Source organism: Macaca nemestrina, chromosome 5, assembly GCF_043159975.1.
Source record: "Macaca nemestrina isolate mMacNem1 chromosome 5, mMacNem.hap1, whole genome shotgun sequence".
Classification (NCBI taxonomy): Eukaryota; Metazoa; Chordata; class Mammalia; order Primates; family Cercopithecidae; genus Macaca; species Macaca nemestrina.
Window position 1 is genome coordinate 48,595,077 of NC_092129.1, and position 22,927 is coordinate 48,618,003.

A 22,927-nucleotide genomic window follows, 5' to 3' on the forward strand; every position below is an offset into this window, starting at 1 on the left:
ACAATCATGGCAGAAGGCAAGGAGGAGCAAGTCACATCTTACATGGATGGCAGCAGGCCAAGAGAGATCTTGTGCAGGGAAACTCCCGTTTTTAAAACCATCAGATCTCATGAGACTTATTCACTATCAGAAGAACAGTACAGAAAAGACCCTCCCCCGTGATTCAGTTGCCTTCTAAAAGGTCCCTCCCACAACACGTGGGAATTGGAGATGAGATTTGGGTGGGGACACAGCCAAACCATATCAGACATAAACAGTGTATTGATGTGGATCGGGTTCATTCATTCATTAATTCATGCATAAAACAAATACCTACTGAGCACTTACTCGTGCACTGACTGTGCTGATGTTTCAATAGTAAATGAGACATGGCCTCCAAGTGACATTCAGTCCAGTCAGAAAGACAAATGAGGAAACACTGCACAATAAATTCCACTGAGGAATTTGCTATGGAAATACATAAATTAAGGGCCCAGGGAACTCGATATCCAAGTGGCATGCTCCTTAGAAAACTTAGGAGAAGTACAGGCTAGATATTGAGAGTTAATCAACCCAAGTAGATAGAAAATAAAACCTCAAGGAAAGATGTGTCCCTTAGATGGTAATAGAATACAGAGACAAACAGAGGCTTGAGAAATAAAGCTTTAGATAAATCTAAATAGAAGATGGGAAGAAAAATAACCCATAAATTTTAAGTAACTGCAGTGTTGGCAAACTGTGAAGTAAAGTCTCACTAGTTGAATGGCGTATCAGTTTGCAGGTACTAGCTATTTCTATATTGACATAAATAATGGAATACAAGTAAAATATTCATAGTGGATTTGCATACAATGAAAAACTCTAGATGAAGTAAGGTAATATTTAAGGTGGGAACAAAGTAAAAATTATCACCTAAAGACACAGACCCAGGTGAGAAATGCATATTAATGTTGACTGTTTTATTAATGAATATAGTTAAATAAAATAGTATTCAGTGTTGGTTTGTAGAAACAAATCACTACATGTGTTACTGGTTCACAAAAAACACTGTAACACATCTATAAAGAAGAAATCAAATAATCTAAAATACAGTAGAATCTTTGGGGCTTCATGTGGGTTTTAGAATATTTAGAGCAAAACAAAATCTAGAGCACTTTATCCTATAAAGTAAACAAATAAATATATCAAAGTATAACAATAATTTTGCAAATAAAAAAGCTTTTAGGTAAAGATTGCTTCTCATCATATCTTGGGCCCTTTTCTAACTTGTAAATTTTTCTTTTTTTTTTTTTTTCTTTGAGATAGTCTCTCTCTGTCACCCAAGCTGGAGTACAGTGGCACAATCTTGGCTCACTGCAGCCTCCTACTACCAGGTTCAAAGAGAACCTACTCAGCCTCCTGAGTAGCTGGGACTACAGGCATGCACCACCATACCTGGCTAATTTTTTGTATTTTTGGTAGAGACAAGGTTTCACCAGGTTGACCAGGCTGGTGTCAAACCCTTGGCCTCATGTGATTCGCTTGCCTCCGCCTCCAAAAGTGGTGGGATTACAAGCACGAGCCACTGCACCTGACCTAAAATTTTCCCTTGTACATTCTCAAAATTGCAAGTTCTCTACCTGGAAAAGCTAGGGGAATGAAAACCCCTCAGCAAAAGAGCCTCATTGCATTGGAGAGTGCTGTGTGGATTTAAAAATGGCAATATGCCAAGCACATTGTGTATATCTACTTCTTAATTGTGTGATTACGTGATTTCTCCCTGAATAAATCTTGTTTTGATGAAAGTTTAAGTCAGAGCACCTGCAAGCTTCATTGCTCCTCCCCCTTTCTCAGCTCCCATCTTTATCACCTGTTTGGAGAATGTGTCAACGTTCCCTAATTGAGAAGTAATTTGCAGTTACTGAAATCCATTTTATATTAAAAAGCCTCTTCGATATGCACAACTTCCCCTAGAGAGTTGTTTTACTTGGAGGCATTTCTTAGATTTAAGTTCTAATAAAACTAAGTATGTTTTAGGAAATAACTTTATAGCTTTTTTTCCCCTATTTTAAAATACAAAGAACATAAAAATAAAGAAGAGTTGAAGTTAAGCCTGTTAAATATAAGAAACTACTTATTTTGCTTGTGATTCCCTTAAGATGTCATTTGGAGTTTTAAAGATATCATTGTACTACAAATAAAATATATTACAGATATCTATTTACTTTTCAGAAAGTAAAAATAAGTAGTGAGTAGGAGTTCTTCATCTGTTTTTAGTTATAAAATGCTGACCTATTGAATAATGAAAGTGTTTTAAATAACACTAAAAATGCATCTGTATTTTTCCCTGAAGGCAAAATAGTAAGATTTAAATTCACCTTCCTACTAGGGATGTTTCAGTTCTTATGACTACCAAGCAGTTTTGTTTTTCATCCTGAATTGTGAATTGTCTTCACCTATATTTCAATTAGTTTTTTCTTTTTTTCTTTAATTTTGGCTTTTATTTTAGATACAGGAGCTATGTATGGAGGACTGTTACATGGGTGTATTGCACCCAGATAGTGAGCAGAGTACCCAATAGGTAGTTTTTCAACCCACATTCTTCTCCTTTCCCCCTATAGTCCACAGTGTCTATTGTTCTCATGTTTATGTCCATGTGTGCTCAATGCTTAGCTCCCACTTGTAAGTGAGAATATGTGATATTTGGTTTTCTGTTCCTGTGTTAATTTGCTTAGGATATGATCTCCGGCTGCATCCACGTTGCTGCAAAGGACATTATTTCATTCTTTTTTGTGTCTGTATAGTATACCCTGGTGTATTTGCACCACACTTTCTCTAGCCAGCCCACCACTGATGAGCACCTAGGTTAATTCCATGTCTCTGCTATTGTGAATAGCGCAGTGAAGAACATACAAGTGCATGTGTCTTTTTGCCACAGTGATCTATTTCCCTTTGAGTATATACCCAGTAATGGTATTTCTGGTCAAATGGTAACTCTGTTTTAAGTTCTTCCAATTATATTTTTCATTCAAAGATTCAGAGCACTCTCTCAACATACTGAGTGAACCCTTGCCTTTCCCATGGATGAATGAAGTACTGAATCTCCCAAAGCATTGAATCACTTCTCTTGATTTTAAGATCCTGTTTCATTGGTGCCCTTGTTTTTATCATTTTGCTTTTTACTCTGTTCTTTTTTTCTTTTCTTTCCCTTTTTAGTTTTAATAGTTTAATATTGACCTAATTCATTTGTGTGATTATTTTTCTCTAAATAAATCTTTCTTTGTTTTTTTAAATAAATGTTAAAGCTTTAAATATAGCTCTAATTACCACATTAGCTTAATTCTACATGTTTTATAGTGCTTTCATTGTTGTTTAGTTCTAAACATTTTATCTTACAATTGGATTTTATTGTGTTACTTAGGAGTATGTTTTATTCAGTTTCTAAAAATGTGTGAGTGGGGGTTTCATTTCTGTTTTTAGCTAGGTTTTCTTGTTGATTGTTAATTTAATTACATTATGGTCAGAGATTGGGGATTACTTAATATGAATTATTTAAAATTTATTGAGATTTCTGTTATGATCTAGCGTTGAATCAATGTACAATTGCCATTTCTTGAGTATAAGTCTCTACACGTGTTTGTCTATTACATCAAGCTTGTCAATGGGATTATTTAAATTCATGACCTTAAAAATATTTTGTTTTCATGATCTATTAGTTTTTGATGGTATGTTAAAAATTTCTCTGTATTATTGTGGATCTGTCCATTTATCCTTGTAATTCTGTTAGTTTTTGCTTTATATATGGTTCTGATGTCAGGGGTATATGAGATAATAATTTGAACATTCTGTTAGATTATAATTTTTGTCTTTATACTGTATAATAGGTCCCTCTATGCTATTTGTTATTTTACCTTCAGTTTTAATTTATCTGTTATTAATATTGAGATTACAAATATTCTTTTGGTAAGAATTTGCTTAGTAAATATTTTTCATACTTTTATTTTCAGCTTTTGCTGTTTGGGGTGTGTCTTCTAAAAATGACAGATAAAGAGATGTACTGTGTTTCTGCTGCTTACAATTTTTTAGTCTTTGTCATTAGATAAAAAAGCTTATTCCTTTCATATTTATTGAGATTACTGATTTGGACTTAACATTGACCATCTTAATTTGTGTCATATTTTTAAGCATGCTCTTCTTCAATTTTTTTCTTTCATTTTCGCATTATTTGAATTAGTGAAGCTTTCTTTAATCCCCTTTCTTTTGTTTCCTGATTTGGAAGCTTATAGTTATATCTTTCTTATTATTTGAAACAGTTACTTTTTCTAACAAAGTTTAAAGTTATTTAGCACATGTATCTTTCCCCTGATCAAAATCAGGACTTTAACATACGTGTTAAAACTTCACTAGTTTCTCATTTGCAGAGCCAATAGTTTATTAAATTCACCAACTTCACTAGTTTCTCATTTGCAGAGCCAATAGTTTATTAAATTCACCATGATGTCCTCACTTTCTGTGCTCACTGTTGTTTCCTGCATACTGCCCTTACCTCTGGGTTCACTTTCTTTCCCTTTCTTTCTTTCTTTCTTTCTTTCTTTCTTTCTTTCTTTCTTTCTTTCTTTCTTTCTTTCTTTCTTTCTTTCTTTCTTTCTTTCTTTCTTTCTTTCTTTCTTTCTTTCTTTCTTTCTTTCTTTCTTTCTTTCTTTCTTTCTTTCTTTCTTTCTTTCTTCCTTCCTTCCTTCCTTCCTTCCTTCCTTCCTTCCTTCCTTCCTCCCTCCCTCCCTCCCTCCCTCCCTCCCTCCCTCCCTCCCTCCCTCCCTTTCTTTCTTTCTTTCTTTCTTTCTTTCTTTCTTTCTTTCTTTCTTTCTTTCTTTCTTTCTTTCTTTCTTTCTTTCTTTCTTTCTCTCTCTCTTTCCTTCCTTCCTTCCTTTCTTTCTTTCTTTTTCTTTCTTTTTTTCTTTCCTTCCTCCCTCCCTCCCTCCCTCCCTCCCCTCCCCTCCCCTCCCCTCCCCTCCCCTTCCCTCCCTTCTTTCTTTCTTTCTTTTTTTCACCATCTTGCTCTGTCACCTAGACTGGAGTGCAGTGGTATAATCTCGGCTCATTGCAGCCTCTGCCTCCCTGGTTCAAGTGATTCCCCTGACTCAGCCTCCAGAGTAGCTGGGGCTACAGGCACCTGTGTACACACCCGGCTATTTTCTTGTATTTTTAGTAGAGATGGGGTTTCAGCATGTTGGCCAAGCTGGTCTTGAACTCCTGACCTCAAGTGATCTGCCCGCCTCGGCCTCCCAAAGTGCTGCGATTACAGGCATGAGCCACCACACCTGGCCTGAGTTCATTTTCTTTCTTGCTGAGGAATATCCTGTAGATGTTTTCAGTGATTAATTACTTTTAGTGAATGATTGATTTAGTGAATGAGTGTTTACCTGGATATAGAATTCTAAGTTGACAATTGCTTCTTCAAAGCACTAAGAAAAAATAGTTCTATCATTGACTTGGATTTATTATGATTCCTTAAAGTGGCATTTGCCTTTTCCGCCTACTGCTTTCTAAATTTTCTCTGCATTTCTGCTGCTCTGTTTCACTAGGATGTGTTTAGGTATACATTAATTTGTTCTTTCCCTTGGCAACACATGGGATTGTTTTTATTCTCTACTTGGAAGTCTAGTGGACATCTCAAAACTGAACTTCTAATTTTCTATTCCAAATCTACTCCACTCACTGTTGTGCTAGTTTTAAGTAATGGCAATTTGATCTTTTTAATTGCTCAGAAAAAAATTTTGATAGTCTTCCTTCTGTCATCTTTTGTCTCCCACACCCCACGATCAATCCATAAGGAATATTGGTTCCATTTTCAAAATTAGCCCAGAATCCAGGTGCATTTCATTACACCCACTGCTACCAACCTGGTCTAAGCCACTATCATTTCTGGTCTGGAGTATTCCTGTAGTCTCTCCTGGTCTCTTTGCTTCTAATGTTGTCTCCTCTGTTCTCTACTCAGAAGCCATAGTGATTTTTAAAACAAAAGCCAGATCATGTCACTACTTTGTTTGAAACTGTCATTGTAACCTTATCTCACTCGCAGTAAAAGCCAAAATCTTTTTTACTATTTTTATTTTTTATTTTATAATACTTTAAGTTCTGGGATACATGTGCAGAATGTGCCAGTTTGTTATATAGGTATACACATGCCATGGTGGTTTGCTGCACCCATAAACCCGTCATCTACATTAGATATTTCTCCTAATGCGATCCCTCCCCTAGGCCCCCACCCCACCCACCAACAGGCCCCAGTGTGTGATGTTCCCCTCCCTATGTCCATGTGTTTTCATTGTTCAACTCCCACTTATGAGTGAGAACATGCAGTGTTTGGTTTTCTGTTCCTGTGTGAGTTTGCTGAGGATAATGGTTTCCAGCTTCATCCATGTCCCTGCAAAGGACATGAACTAATCCTTTTTCATGGCTGCATAGTATTCCATGGTGTATATGTGCCACATTTTCTTTATCCAGTCTATCACTGATGGGCATTTGGCTTGGTTCCAAGTCTTTCCTATTGTGAACAGTGCTGCAATAAACATACGTGTGCATGTATCTTTCTAGTAGCATGATTTATTACCCTTTGGGTATATACCCAGTAATGGAATTGCTGGGTCAAATGGTATTTCTGGTTCTAGATCCTTGAGGAATTGCCACAGTGTCTTCCACAATGGTTGAACTAATTTACATGCCCAACAATAGTGTAAAAGTGTTCCTATTTCTCCACATCCTCTCCAGCATCTGTTGTTTCTTGACTTTTTAATGATTGCCATGCTAACTGGTGTGAGATAGTATCTCACTGTGGTTTTGATTTGCATTTCTCTAACGACCAGTGATGATGAGTTTTCTTTCATATGTTTGTTGGCCACATAAATGTCTTCTTTTGAGAGGTGTCTGTTCATATCCTTTGCCCACTTTTTGATGGAGTTGTTTGATTTTTGTCTTGTAAATTTGTTTAAGTTCCTTGTAGATTCTGGATATTAGCCCTTTGTCAGATGGATAGATTGCAAAAATTTTCTCCTATTCTGTAGGTTACCTGTTCACTCTGCTGTGAGTTTCTTTTGCTGTGCAGAAGCTCTTTAGTTTAATTAGCTCCCATTTGTCAATTTTGGCTTTTGTTGCCATTGCTTTTGGTGTTTTAGTCATGAAGTCTTTGCCCATAACTATGTCCTGAATGGTGTTGCCTAGGTTTTCTTCAAGGGTTTTTATGGTGTTAGGTCTTACGTTTAAGTCTTTAATCCATCTTGAGTTAATTTTTGTATAAGGTGTAAGGAAGGGGTCCAGTTTCACTTTTCTGCATATGGCTAGCCAGTTTTCCCAACACCATTTATTAAATAGGGAATCCTTTCTGCATTGCTTGTTTTTGTAAGATTTGTCAAAGATCAGATAGTTGCAGATGTGTGGCGTTATTTCTGAGGCCTCTTCTCTGTTCCTTTGGTGTATATATCTGTTTTGGTACCAGTACCATGCTGTTTTGGTTACTGCAGCCTTGTAGTATAGTTTGAAGTCAGGTAGTGTGATGCCTCCAGCTTTGCTCTTTTTGCTTAGGATTGTCTTGGCTATACAAGTTCTTTTTTGGTTTCATATGGAATTTAAAGTAGTTTTTAAAAATTCTTTGAAGAAAGTCACTGGTAGCTTCATGGGGATAGCATTGAATCTATAAATTACTTTGGACAGTATGGCCATTTTTATGATATTGATTCTTCCCATCCATGAGCATGGAATGTTTTTCCATTTGTTTGTGTCCTCTCTTATTTCCTTGAGTAGTTATTTGCAGTTCTTCTTGAAGAGGTCCTCCACATCCCTTGTAAGTTGTATTCCTAGGTATTTTATTCTCTTTGTAGCAATTGTGAATTGGAGTTCACTCATGATTTTGCTCTCTGTTTGTCTATTATTGATGTATAGTAATGCTTGTGATTTTTGCACATTGATTTTGTATCCTGAGACTTTGCTGAAGTTGCTTATCAGCTTAAGGAGATTTGGGGCTGAGACGATGGGGTCATCTGCAGACAGAGACAATTTGACTTCTTGTCTTCCTATTTGAATACGCTTTATTTCTTTCTCTTGCCTGATTGCCCTGGCCAGAACTTCCAATACTATGTTGAATAGGAGTGGTGAGAGAGGGCATCCTTGTCTTGTGCGAGTTTTCAAAGGGAATGATTCCGGCTTTTGCCCATTCAGTATGTTATTGGCTGTGGGTTTGTCATAAATAGCTCTTATTATTTTGAGATACATCCCATCAATACCTAGTTTATTTAGAGTTTTTAGCCTGAAGGGGTGTTTTGTCAAAGGCCTTTTCTGCATCTATTGAGATAATCATGTGGTTTTTGTCATTGGTTCTGTTTATGTGATGGATTACATTTATTGATTTGCATATGTTGAACCAGCCTTGCATCCCAGGGATGGAGCTGACTTGATCATGGTGGATAAGCTTTTTGATGTGCTGCTGGATTTGGTTTGCCGGTATTTATTGAGGATTTTCACATCTATGTTCATTAGGAATATTGGCCAGAAATTTTCTTTTTTTGTTGTGTCTCTGCCAGGTTTTGGTATCAGGATGATGCTGGCCTCATAAAATGAGTTAGGGAGGTATTCCTCTTTTTCTATTGTTTGGAATAGTGCTTCTCTCTGTACCTCTGGTATAATTTGGCTCTGAATCTGTCTGGTCCTGGGCTTTTTTTTTTTTTTTTTTGGTTGGTAGGCTATTCATTACTGCCTCAATTTCAGAACTTGTTATTGGTCTATTAAGGGATTCGACTTCTTCCTGGTTTAGTCTTGGGAGGATGTATGTGTATAGGAATTTATCCACTTCTTCCAGATTTTCTAGTTTATTTGGATAGAGGTATTTATAGTATTCTCTGATAGTAGTTTGTATTTCTGTGGGATCAGTGGTGATATCCCCTTTATCATTTTTTATTGTGTCTACTTGATTCTTCTCTCTTTTCTTTTTTATTAGTCTGGTAGTGATCTATTTTGTTAATCTTTTCAAAAAACCAACTCCTGGATTCATTTATTTTTTGAAGGGTTTTTTGTTTCTGTGTCTCCTTCAGTTCTGCCCTGATCTTAGTTATTTCTTGTTTTCGACTAGCTTTTGAATATGTTTGCTCTTGCTTCTCTAGTTCTTTTAATTGTGGTGTTAAGCTGTTGATTTTAGATCTTTCCTGCTTTCTCCTGTGGGCATTTAGTGCTATAAATTTCTCTCTAAACACTGCTTTAGCTGTGTCCCAGAGATTCTGGTGTGCTGTGTCTTTTTTCTCACTGGTTTCAAATAACTTATTTATTTCTGCCTTAATTTTGTTATTTACCCAGTAGTCATTCAGGAGCAGGTTGTTCAGTTTCCATGTAGTTGTGCAGTTTTGAGTAAGTTTCTTAATCCTGACTTCTAATTTGATTGCACTGTGTTCTGAGAGACAGTTTGTTGTGATTTCTGTTGTTTTACATTTGCTGAGGAGTGTTTTACTTCCAATTATGTGGTCAATTTTAGAATAAGTGCGATGTGCTGAGAAGAATGTATATTTTGTTGATTTCAGGTGTAGAATTCTGTAGATGTCTATTAGGTCTGCTTTGTCCAGAGCTGAGTTCAAGTCTTGAATATCCTTGTTAATTTTCTGTCTCATTGATCTGTCCATTAGGGACAGTGGCACGCTAAAGTCTCCCATACTATTGTGTGGGAGTCTAAGTCTCTTTGTAGGTCTCTGAGAACTTGCTTTATAAATCAGGGTGCTCCTGTATTTCATGCATATATATTTAGGATAGTTAGTTCTTCTTGTTGCATTGATCCCTTTACCATTATGTAATGGCCTTGTCTCTTTTGATCTTTGTTGGTTTAAAGCCTGCTTTATCAGAGACTAGGATTGCAACTCCTGCTTTTTTTTTTTTTTTTTTTTTTTTCATTTGCTTCCCATTTGCTTGGTAAATATTCCTCCATCCCTTTATTTTGAGCCGATGTGTGTCTTTGCACACTGATGAGTCTTGACTCTTTATCCAGTTTGCCAATCTGTGTCTTTTAGTTGGGGCATTTAGCCTGTTTACATTTAAGGTTAATATTGTTATGTGTGAATATGATCCCATCATTATGATGCTAGCTGGTTATTTTGCCTGTTAGTTGATGCAGTTTCTTCATAGTGTCGATGGCTTTTACAATTTGGTATGTTTTTGCAGTGGCTGTTACCAGTTTTTCCTTTCCATATTTGGTGCTTCCTTCACGTGCTCTTGTAAGGCAGCCTGGTGGTGATATCTCTCAACATTTGCTTGTCTATAAAGAATTTTATTTCTTCTTTGCTTATGAAGCTTAGTTTGGTTGGATATGAAATTCTGGGTTGAAAATTCTTTTCTTTATGAATGTTGAATATTGGCCCCCACTGTCCTCTGGCTTTAGGGTTTTTGCTGAGAGATCTGCTGTTAGTCTGATGGGCTTGTTTTTGTGGGTAACCTGACCTTTCTCTCTGGCTGCCCTTAACATTTTTTTTCCTTCATTTCAACCTTAGTGAATCTGACAATTATGTGTCTTGGGGTTGCTCTTCTTGAGGAGTATCTTTGTGGTGTTCTCTGTATTTCCTGAATTTGAATGTGGGCATGTCTTGTTAGGTTGGGGAAGTTCTCCTGGATAATATCCTGAAGAGTGTTTTCCAACTTGGTTCCATTCTCCTTGTCACTTTCAGGCACACCAATCAAACGTAGGTTTGGTCTTTTCACATAGTCCCATATTTCTTGGAGGCTTTGTTCATTCCTCTTCATTCTTTTTTCTCTAAGCTTGTCTTCACACTTTATTTCATTATGTTGATCTTCAATCTCTGATATTCTTTCTTCCACCTGATTGATTTGGCTATTGATACTTGTGTATGTTTCACGAAGTTCTTGTGCTGTGTTTTGCAGCTCCATCAAGTCATTTATGTTCTTCTCTAAACTGGTGATTCCAGTTAGCAATTCCTCTACCATTTTTCCAGGTTCTTAGCTTCCTTACATTGGGTTAGAACATGCTCCTTTAGCTTGGAGGAGTTTGTTATTACCCACCTTTTGAAACCTACTTCTATCAATTCATCAAACTCTTTATCCATTTTTGTTGCCTTGCTGGTGAGGAGGTGTGAATCTTTGGAGAAGAAGAAGGCCAAGGTCTTTTTTTTTTTTTTTTTGAAATGGAGTCTCGCTCTGTATCCCAAGCTGGAGTGCAGTGGCGCGATCTCAGCTCACTGCAACCTCCACCTCCTGGTTCCCATTTCAAGCAATTCTCCTGCCTCAGCCTCCAGAGTAGCTGGGATTACAGGAACGCAACACCACGCCTAGCTAATTTTTGTAGAGATGGGGTTCCACCATGTTGGCCAGGCTTGTCTTGAACTCCTGACCTCGTGATCCACCCAACTTGGCCTCCCAAAGTGCTGGGATTACAGGTCTGAGCCACCGCCCCTGGCCCAAAGTCTTTATAGTTAACTGCAATTCCTACCTGGTTATAATCTTCTTCTCCTCATCTTTACCTCTCTTATTCTATATACTCCAACCACCCCATTTACCCTGGGTTCCTCAAACACATGCCATGCTCCTGTCTTTATATTAACTGGGTCTTTCTTCTTGGAACACTTCTTCCCCAGATAGCCATATGGTTAACTCCATTACCTCCTTCGTGTTTTTGCTTAAATATTATCTTCTCAGTGAGGACTACTGTGACCACTATATGCCAGTCCAACCTCTCTTACTCTTCTGTATTTCATAGCACTTTTCATCTTCTAAGTTGTTATAAAGTTTACTGGTTTATTATGTTTACTGCTTATTTTCTGTCATTCCATTAGAATGGAGGCTCTACGAGTGCAGGGGTTTTTGTATTTTGTACAATTCTATCTCCTAAGTACTTAGAACAGAGACTGGTACAAAGGAAATGCATAATAAATATTTATTGAGTGAATGGTGAACCAATCAGTGAGTTATTATTAATATAGAACTAGCACATATGTAACACAATATAGACCCAAAGTCTTTTCATAGAGCAGGAATACAGTGAAATACAGTTACATCCCAAATGCCCATTGATTGGTAAATAGATAAACAAACTTTTGTATAGCCATACAATGGAAGGCAACCTAGAACAAAAAGGAACAAAATACAGATAGAGCAACATGGATGAATATCAAAAACATTAGATGAAACAAACCAGATTAAAAAAAAAACTGTATATAATATTATTCCATTTGTAAGAAATTTTAGATAAATCAAAACTATGGACATGGAAAACAGGTCGGCAGTTCCCTAATGCCAGGGGTGGTATAAGGATGTGAAACAGGAATTAACTACAAAAGGACATGATGGAGTACCCGAGGGTTCTCAAAGTTTTCTGAAACTTGATTGTGCTGTTGGTTGGACTACATGTTTATTAAAATTTATTGAATGGTTTGCTTGAAATGGATACATTTCAGGGTCCATAACTTATTCTTCAAAAAACTGCAAGCAAGCCTGGGCAATATAGTGAGACCCTATCTCTAAAAAAAAAATACAAATAATTAGCTGTGCATGGTGGGAAGCACCTGTAGTCCCAGCTACTTGGGAGGCTGGGGTGGGAGGATTGCTTGAGCCCAGGAGTTCAAGGCTACAGTGAGCAATGATTATACCACTGCACTCCAACCTGGGCCACAGAGCAAGACTCTGTCTCAAAATTAAAAAAAAAAAGAAAGACAAAAAAGCTGCAAGCAATAAACAAACAAATACAGTTAATTCTGACCACATGCTATTAGAATTTAATCTTTCTTTAATTCAGGAGCACTTCACAGTCTTGGGGCAACTTCAGAATGAATGAGCACCTCTGTATGGCAAAAATATGTATTTAGTAATTTGCTAAAGTTCAGAGCCTTCTCTGTACCAGCCTACTGGGCACCCCTAGCAATTGGAGGAACAAAATAGTTGTTGTTGTCTTTTTTTTTTTTTTTTTTTTTTTTTTTTTGAGACAGAGTCTCACTCTGTTGCCCAGGCTGGAATGCAATGGCGCAATCTTGGCTCACTGCAACCTCCACCTCTTGGGTTCAAGCGATTCTCCTGTCTCAGCCTCCCTAGTAGCTGAGATTACAGGAGTGCACCACCACAGCCAGATAATTTTTGTATTTTTAGTTTTACCATGTTGGCCTGACTGGTCTTGAGCTCCTGACCTCAGGTGATCTGCCCACCTGGTCCTCCCAAAGTGCTGGGATTACAGGCATGAGTCACCACTTCCAGCTGGAGGAATGACTTTTCTGTTCCTCCGCTGTCAGGATCATGTATTTGTAGGCTGCAACACCCACCCCACCCCCCACCCCGTACCCACACTATGAACTCCGCCATGGGAGAGTCCATACCTCACTTTCCTTATGCCATGTGCCAGAGGTGCCACGCCCATGGGAGGTCCTCAGTCAATTCTAATTGAATGAGTAGATGATTATTTCAGAGTGGCATACAAAAGAAAATTTGTAGTCACCGACAGACTTGATATTCTCTTGCTATGGAGTCAACATACTATATTATTACCAAAATTTTACATGTATTCCCAGATTTTTTTTGTCCATACTTGGAAGTTATTATTAAGGAGATAACATAAATGCTTATTTTTAATTTATCATCTACATATTGAGTACCCTCTATTTGCCAGGCAAATTTTGTTAGTTTGCAAGGATGGATGTGATGGTTAACAAAACAAAGATTTGGGCCTTACTGGAAGCAATTATTTTGGGTAAATTGGGCAGTCATATAAAAGATGTCTTTAAGGACTGTTCTCTTTAGATTTTGGTGAATAAATTAAAGATTATTCATTTTATAGCAATTTTTGGAGTTTTAATACTATGGATGAGTACTTTGTTTTGCTTATGAAATGAAGTGGAGCAAAATTACAGACACTTTTCTTCCCAGGGTAGGGAGAATGTCTTTGGAAAAGGAAATTCCAGCACCACCCCTTGAGGTCTTTCTTTTCCAGCATAAATCTTCCAACTGTGGGGCTCACTCAGTAAGTAAGCGCACGTGAGCCACACCCCGCCTCTGCAGAGACTCATGCGGGGTGAGGCAGAGGCTAGGTATTTGCTAATCCTTTTAGCTTGAGCAAGCAGAAGAAGGAAAACTCAGGAAATAAATCACATGAAAATATGAGAACAATAGGAAAGAAAAGCCTGTCTTTCAGGTTTGCTTCCTGTTCTAATAGTTGTGGAATGTGGTCTTCTACTGATGCTTAATATAACTAGAATATGCAAAGTTGTAATTCTTTCCTTAACAAAAGCTTTCCTTTGTCTTTTAGCATCATCCTTTTAAAACCAGCATCTCTCAGAATTGTTAAAATTTAAGATATAGTAGCCATTTAGTTGCAACTTCTATAGAGTAACATTTTACAAAGTAAACATTAGTTACATATACAGTTTTCACTGAATTTAGAATATCTAGTAAAGCTCCCATTCGCTTTTTATGTTTTTCTAAGTAAGCCGGCTCTTACAAAATGTAGCCAAGTTTTGAAGAAATACAAAGTTTTTAAAAACCAGAAGATCTTCTAGTACAAACTACCTGAATAGTTAAAACAACTTTTGCATATCCGTTTTTAGTATCCTATTAGCAGAACTGCTAAGTTTTAATTCATTTCCTTCCCATTAAGAAAGAATTTTTTTATGGCTGTAATTCCCATTAGCCAAGGAAGTGTCACTAATTCGCAGGATGTTTATGGTCAAATTCAGAAATAAGGGTGTCAATTAATGTAATCCTCATCTGCTTGTATATGGCCACTATCAACCACTGTTGCCTCCCAGGTCACTGCTGTTCTGATCAACCATCTCATCTTTTGGGACTCTGCCTACCCCTTCCCTCCCACCATAATTCCTCCACCCCTAACAGCTGGTGTCTCAAAATGAGTCCTCACACAGCTGGCAGCATCTGGACAAGGCAGAGAGCTCCAGGATTAGTACTCATGGCATTTGTGTTCTGAGGAAGTTTCCCTCTACTTCCTGCTCCATGCTAGATTTGGCTGCCTAGAAGAGTCTGGCAGTAACCTAAGTTACAGGATTTGATAGTGGTAACTGTAGTAATTGTAAACCATCTTCTCTAAAGGCACCAAGTTGTATGTCTGCCACTTGGACTTTGACCTAGTAAAGGATTTTCTCACAAATGGTCCAGATTGCCAATGTTTAGGCTTATGTTCACTTTAACTTTTACCTAATAGATAGAGTGGCTTCCATCCAGGAGGAGTGCAAGTGTCACTTTGGGTACCCCAGGTGGGTGAGTCGAAGACTTCCCAAATCAGACAAGCCAGTGAAGTCTGTGTTATAAGGCAGAATGCTTGAAAACTCAATAAGTACAACTTTTTGTCGTAAACGCACACTGGCTTTCAGAAGGGGAAATTCTGTCTCACTAATTCACTTACTTTAATTTCTTTCTGGAAATAAATGAATAAATCACAGTAGTTCTTTCAGAGTTTGAAAAATATTTAGAGTGTTCCATGGAAAAAATCAGTAGATGCCATTAGTCTATATTTTTAGGAAGGCTAAATAGAAGCTGTTCCTCAAACTCAGCCATGGTATGATATAATGCGGCATTATTATAACAGAGAAAAGTAGTGGTGTGCTGAAGGCAGTTTACACAGGCTGGCGGGTCAAATTGTTACATTTCAAGGAATTCTGCAAGCTGTTTGATATCAGTTTTGCTAGCTGGTTGGAGGCTTGTAGAATAGGTCACTGCAGGAGTATTTACATCACAATAAACAAAGCAGTCTGAGGCTGCCTCCTGCCTCCTCACCCCCAGCCCAAACCAGTTAAGCATTTACCAGGATATCACTGGATAAAAGATTGGTTTAAAAATAGAGAACAAAGAGTAGGACCAATGGGATAAATGCTGCAGAATTACAAATAGATAGCTTCCTCAGAGTTGGGTATTGAGACTAATCTTGCTTAGCATTTTAATAAATTCCCTAGAGAGAGGTAGTATACAGAGAAATGTCCATACCTTTCAGATGACATTAAATGTTTCCAGATTTAAACTATAAACCCATGGGATTAACACCCAGAACTCTTAGTAAAACTGTGTGAGTTCTAATAAGGCAAGAGTAAGGCAATTTGGGGGAAAATTATCTTAACATTCTCTTGTTAAATGGTAATTTCTAGCCTTTGCGTTACAACCTAGAAATGAAATTTACAGATTTCTGTAGACGTTTTCTATGTTTATTAGTATAACTTGTTAGCTGTGATAAAAAAAAAAAAGGCCACTTAAATGCCAAGCCCCATCAGAAGCTCTAGAAACCAAGAAGAAGAACTGTCCCACTCTTAGAAAGAAACCTTAATGCACACTTCCTGCAGTTTTGGTTGACATGCTTCAAGGATAATGTAATGGAACTGGAAGAGTTTCAGAGAAAATTGCATAACCTGGTTGGGGTATTATAGGAATCCCAGATGAGGCTGAAGATTATATTAACTAGCAAATCATGAAAGGTCTTGAATAAGGTAAATATAGCTGTATTAAGCAAATCCTGAAAAACTGGAACTAAAGTGCACTTCCTTGATCTTTGAAATAAGAATTTATAAAAGTAATAGAAATATACTATTGTTTCTTGAGGAAAAGAAGAAATGATAGCAACCTCAAAGTTTAACTTTTATCAGTATTTAAAAATTATTATAGTTACATATTTTGAATATGCAAAATTTACTGTGTATTTCCTCTGATCAGTGACCTCCCTTTATCAGATAGGCTCCGTCAAAAGGAAGAGTGAGTCATTCTCCCTCTTAACTTACCTTTAACCACTTTTGTTTGTTTTTTTTTCTTACAGCAACTCAAAGCAAAGAGCTGGAGGAGCTAGCCATTATAATTGCTTACTCTCATCGCTTAGCTCCCCAGGTGGGATGTGTTTCCAAGACACATTTTTGTATTTATAAGGAAATGTAGTTAGGATTAATTTTATTGTCCTAATTAGAACTCACATTTTGGTTAAATCCTCAATTTCATTAAAAAAAAAAAAAAATCAGTGTTTCTTAAGAGTGAATTAGGCAAAGGGAAGAAGATAAGGGATCACACTGTTCTAGGGAAAAGATCTTCCTCACAGTGGTGGGTGGGCTGTTTGGGTGTGAAAAAAATAGGGCAACTTAATTAACCATGATGAAACAGACAAGTGTCTTTCAAAAAAATCAGACAAGGTCTGCACAATCTTAATAATAAAAATTTTAGAGAAAAATGATTTTCATGTTAGTTCAGAAAGCTGTGGTAAATGACCTAAATATATTGCACTTTCTGGTATTTTTTACTTTTTAATGAAATATATACCTTCAGCAAAGTGCACACATCATTTTAGACATCTCAATGAATTTTCATAAAATGAACACATCCAGTAATCACCATCCAATCTAATGCACCAAATATAGATGTTCCATATACTGTGTGTATATATATATACACACACACACATTGTATATATAGTATGTAGATTACTTATCATACTAATCATCAATTGTAAATATGAAGGATATTTATTTGTATTCATATTTTTAAGAAGAATGAGATTTAACAGGATATTATAGAAGGGTTTAATTCACCTTTCAAGTTTGTTATAGTTCTTTTCCCCTTTTGTGTATTTTAATCACTTTATTTCACAGTATTCTTTTGAAATAAAGGAGAGGTGAGCACTCCAGAGTTTCAGGTAGGAGACAGCAAACAGTATACTTTGTTGATCTCACGCATAGACCTATCATTTAGATTTGTTGTAGAGCCTGATTGAGGCCATTAATGCTTTTTTTTTAAAAAAAAAAATTATATTTGTTAAAAGGAAGGTAATTTTTAAAACGTGAAAAAAAAATGGGCACGGGACATGAGAGTGCCGCAATACCGCAAATAGAATGTAAGGAAGGAAATAACTTTTAAGAAACAAATTTTGTTAAATTAAGTACCGTGACTAAATACTTTAATTCCTTTTCTTGTAGTCCTTAAGGATCATTTGACTTTGAACCTTTTAAGTTAAAGAGGAGTAGCCTGAAAGCCTGAGCTCCCTACCACCCTGAGGGGGTGCGGGTGCTGCTGGGCCGGCCGGGGGCTTCCCCTATCCCCTGCTCCTGCGCCCTCCCCCCGCTTCCCCCTCCTCCCCTCCCTATCGCCCTCACCCCCCCTTCTTCCCCCGTGACCCCTGACCCCAGCTAATCTGCATAGAGGAATGACAGGCATCCGCTGGGCAGGATCCGCCGCGCCGGCTGCGGCCGGCCGGGCTGGGAGACCCGCGCGGGGGAGAAGGTGCGGGGACCCGGCGGGCCGCTAGGCACAGGCCGGGACATGAACGCTTGGAAGTCTGGCTGGGAGCGGACCCATGATCGAAGGACCAAAGGAGCCGCGTGATCGCTGGACCTGGCCCTGCGACCCCAGTCATGGGCCAGACCTCGGTGTCCACGCTGTCCCCGCAGCCCGGCAGCGGTGAGTCCCGGGAGCACGCGATGCGCTCCCGCCGCGCGGGCGCGGGCGCGGGCGCGGGGCTGGCGGCGGGGCCCCGGGGAAGGCAGGGCTAGTCGTCTGGTCGGGTTCCGCTCGGACCCGCCAAGTCCCTCGGAGAAACCCCAGAGGTAGCGCTCGCCAAACTCTTTGTCGTGAAAGAGGAATGCCTTTTGGGATCCAGCCGATTTTACCTTAAAGGCACAGGCTCCATTTTTCTGTGCGCGGTGCTTCGCTGTGGTTTTGTATCCAAATTATTTCGAAGCCAGAAACTTACGGGAAACGCCATTTGTGTATTACTGTGTTTTTAAAAACGCGAAACTTAGAGAGCAAGAGAAACATGCCAACAGGTTTTTCTGTATTTACGGTTGGCTTGCAAGCAGACTAGGAATGAATGCTTTCAAGCTTGTCAACTGATTTATGGTTTGTTATTCGGAGCAGAAGCGCTGATCGCCTTATCCTGGCAGAACGCTGAATACTTAATAACTACCCCCGAAATGCGTAATTGTTTCAAATGAGACTTGTTTTGTTTATAATAGACACAGCAGCTATAACATTTAGGGAAACATACCTCATGAACTTAGTTCTCCAGGACTAAAGTTAGTTTTATGGAAACGTGTGTAACGTGTCTGAGTTCTAATGCTCTGTTTTAAAAGTCTCTTTTTTTCCATTTTCTTAAACAAAAAGAGGGAAGGAAGGTACGTCTGGCATTTCCCCTGCAGTGTAGGGCTTAAAAAAAAAAAAAAAAAAAACTGTTTGGTGGTGTTACTTGTGATTGGATAAGGAAATAAATTTAAAAGGTACTATTTTGATATTTTTCCATCAACGATTAAAAATAAAACTCAAAGGGACCATTTATGTCGTTCATTGAGATATTTGATACACTTTTGAAATTGTGCAAACATCAACAGGATCTTGCTGAAAGGAAATGACAGGGCACAGAGGAAGGTTTTTAAATCTGCCTCAGGATGTCTAGCTAGATAGCATTCTGTCATTCCAACCTCCCACCCCACTTTATACCCAGTGGGTTTCTTTAGGTAGCACAGCTTCACTCCCTGAGATACCACAAGCTTTGCTGAGGTTTCTGTTAATATCATAGAAGACCTCTCTGCAAAGAAGGGACATCAGAATCAGAATATACCTTCTTTACCATTAATGACATGGCTACAGCTCTGAACATCAAAAAGACTTCATGTTGATAGCTTTTCGAGAGATTTAAAAAATCCTACTCAATTTTAAATTTAGTAAAACTATTTTGTGCAAATAAGACTCGGTTTCCTTTGTCTTACCTTAAAGTAGTGTGAGACTTCTTTTCATTTCAAGGAAGGGTTATATTTTTAAATTTGTGCACCCGCAAAGATAGAATTAAATTAGTACTCCAATACGAGAGGTATACAGAGAGTATTGTCCTGAATTTAGTGATTTTTATCACAAAATATTATTCGAGTGAATATTAGAAAAGCAAATTTTGCCTTAATAAAAATCAAGGATGTCTAACAAGCAAATAAAATCCTGAAGTGAGACTCCCTGCCTCTTACCCAGTACAGCAAAAAACACCCGGATTGCTATAATTCCAAATCAAATGACTGATTATAATGAGAACCTGTAGTCTACTTAGGTAAAAAGTGTTTTAAACAAAAAGTTATGCTTGATCATAGAAGATAATTAAGAGAAATATCTCACAGAATGGTGTTATACTTAAATTGCAGGTCCTCAGTTTTGTGGATTAAAAATGTGTATGAAATGAAATGACCAATCCATACATCATAAATCGAGGGTTTTTTTTCAGTTAAGGGATGACAGTGGTTATGACTGAAGTTGTGGTATTGTAAAAGCAGAACAATTTTCTCGTGGTATCCAGTATCTCTAAGTCTATTAGAGCTACCCCGTTTCCCTGAAGGTTTGTCTTCAGATTCTAAGTGAAAACCAAAAAATAAAAATAAAAAATAAAAAATAAATAAAATAACGTTCGCTGAGTTTTATATTCATGTCTGTATTTTTCTGAGTCTGAGACTGTCAAACTCTCTACTATTCCAGGTATTTTGTTCACTCCTTGCTAGCTGTTTAACTCTGGCTTTACAGATGGTGTGAAGATCCTTGTTTGATCTTAGCCATCGACTAGTTGTTTAAGTCTGGAGCAGCTGCTTAGGATTACAGTATTAAAGATGATTCTCATCTTAATTGCTTAGTGGGCGAAAATCTGTTTAAGTCAAAGGAATCAATAGCACAGAGTTTAATTATTCATACTTATCGCTCAATTTGGCCTTTTGTAAAAATCTTCATTATAGGCTAGAAGTTAGCTTGCTTCTCCCCGTTTTGACTTTAGGCTCTCTAGAGCCTTTCAATTTAGGTTTTGCACCTAATTCTCTGGGTTCTAGGAAGACCATTAATAATTTTTTCTGAAAATATGCAGTTAGATCCATTATTTAAAAAAAAAACAGCTGTATTGACGTATAATTCACATACTATAAAATTCACCCATGGAAAGTGTACAGTTCATTGTTTTTCAGTTTGTTCACAGTGTTATGTGACCCTCAGTCTCTATTCCCACCCTATTCAACCAGCGGGCTCTACTTTAAACACTAATCAACTCTTCTGTCTCTATAGATTTGCTTAGTGAGAACATTTCATATCAATGGAATCATAATGTGTCATTTTGTGACTGGCTTCTTTCAGTTAGCATAATGTTTTCAAGGGTCATCCATGTTGTAGCATGTATCAGTTGTTCATTTCTTTTTATTGCCAAATAATATTCTACTGTATGAACAAGCCACATTTTAATTATCCATTTATCAGTTGATGGACATTTGGGTTATTTCTGCTCTGGGCTATTTATGAATAATGCTGCTCTGAACTTAATGTACAAGCTGTTGTGAAAATATGTTTTCATTTCTCAGGTATATATTTAGGAGTGGAATTGCTAGATTATATGGTAGGTAGTTCTATGTTTAACCTTTTATGGTGTTGCCAAGCAGTTTCCAAAGAAGCTAGACCATTTTACATTCCTGCCAGCAGTAAATGAAAGTTCCAATTTCTTCATATCCTTACCAACATTTGTTACTGTCTTTTTGATTATAGCCATCTTAGTAGGTGTGAAGTTATATCCTGTGGTTTTGATTTCCTTTAATTACTAATGACTTTGAGCATCTTTTCATGTGCTTATTGGCCATTTGTATATCTTCTTTGGAAAAAAATGTCTTCAGGTCCTCTGCCTAATTTTAGTTGGATAATTTGACTTCCATTGGAGTTTTAGGAGTTCTTTATATACTAGATCCAAATCCCTTGTCAGATACATGATTTGCAAATATTTTCTGCCATTCTCTGGGTTGTCCTTTCATCTTGATAGTGTGATTTGCTGCTCAGATTTTTAAAGTTTTGATGATGAGCAGTTTATCAATCTTTTTCTTTTGTAATTTGTGTTTTTGGTATCACATCTGAGAACTACTGCCTAACCAAGGCAAGAAGATTTACACCTATGTTTTCTTCCGAGAGTTTTATAATTTTAGCTCTTACATTTAGGTCAGTAATACATTTTGAGTTAATTTTTATGTGTGGCGTGATGTAGGGTTTCAACTTCGTTCTTTTATATATGAATATCCAGTTGTTCCAGCACCATTTGTTGAAAAGACAGTTCTTTCCCCATTGAATGGTGTTCCACTGTTGTCAAAAATTGATTGACTGTATACGTAAGGGTTTACTTCTGGACTCTCAATGTGGTAATGCCAATTACCACAATGTCTAGATTACTGTAGCTTTGTAACAAATTTTGAAACCTAGAACTATGAGTTTTTCAACTTCGTTCATTTAAAAGTTTCTACTGGTTATTCTGGTTCCGTTGCATTTTCATATGAGTTTTGCAATCAACCTGTCGATTTCTGCAAAAAAGCCAATTAGGATTTTGATAGCAATTGTATTGAACCTGTAGATCAATTTGGGTAGTATTGCTATCTTAACAATAAGAAGTCTTCTAATCCATGAACATAGATGTCTTTCCATTTCTTTATATCTTCTCTCTTTTCACCGTGTTTTGTAGTTTTCAGTGTAATGCAGTGGTGTGATCATGGCTCATTCACTGCAGCCTCAACCTTCTGGGCTCAAGTGATCCTCCAACATCAGCCTCTTGAGTAGCTGGGACCACTGGTGCCCACCACCATGCCTGGCTAATTTTTGTATTATTGGTAGAGATGGGGTTTTGCTGTGTTGCCCAGGCTGATCTCAAACTCTAGAGCTCAAGAGATCTACTCACCTGGGTCTTCCAGAATTGCAGGGATTATAGCCATGAGCCACCGTGCCTGGCCTGAACTCATTTTTTAGTCCTACTAGTTTTTCAGTGGATTCCTTATGATTTTCTATATACAAGATCATACTATATACAAGATCTATTTATGTGTGCAAAGAAACAACATTTTAATTCCTCCTTTTAGAGTTGAATGCCTTTTTTTTTTCTTATTTAATAGTTCTGGCTAGAACCTTTAGTCCAATGTTGAGTAGAAGCAGCAGTTGTGAGCATTTTTGTCTTGTTCCTGATCTAACAAAGAAAAGTCTTGGTTTTTTT

At 37.5% G+C, this 22,927-nt stretch overlaps 1 protein-coding gene across 7 annotated transcripts in view; it reads left to right on the forward strand.

Moving 5' to 3' along the window:
- LOC105465759 (phosphatase and actin regulator 2) overlaps nucleotides 1–22,927 on the forward strand; it is a 300,918-nt gene that overhangs the window by 122,834 nt on the left and 155,157 nt on the right. The window contains exon 1 of one of the 7 annotated variants that reach the window (XM_011714339.3): nucleotides 18,117–18,357. The exons of the other annotated variants lie outside the window; for them this stretch is intronic. Coding sequence (XP_011712641.2) covers nucleotides 18,312–18,357 — 46 coding nt within the window. The 5' untranslated portion in view covers nucleotides 18,117–18,311. Of the gene's footprint in view, nucleotides 1–18,116; nucleotides 18,358–22,927 lie in introns of those variants that run through there. 7 annotated transcript variants of the gene reach the window in all.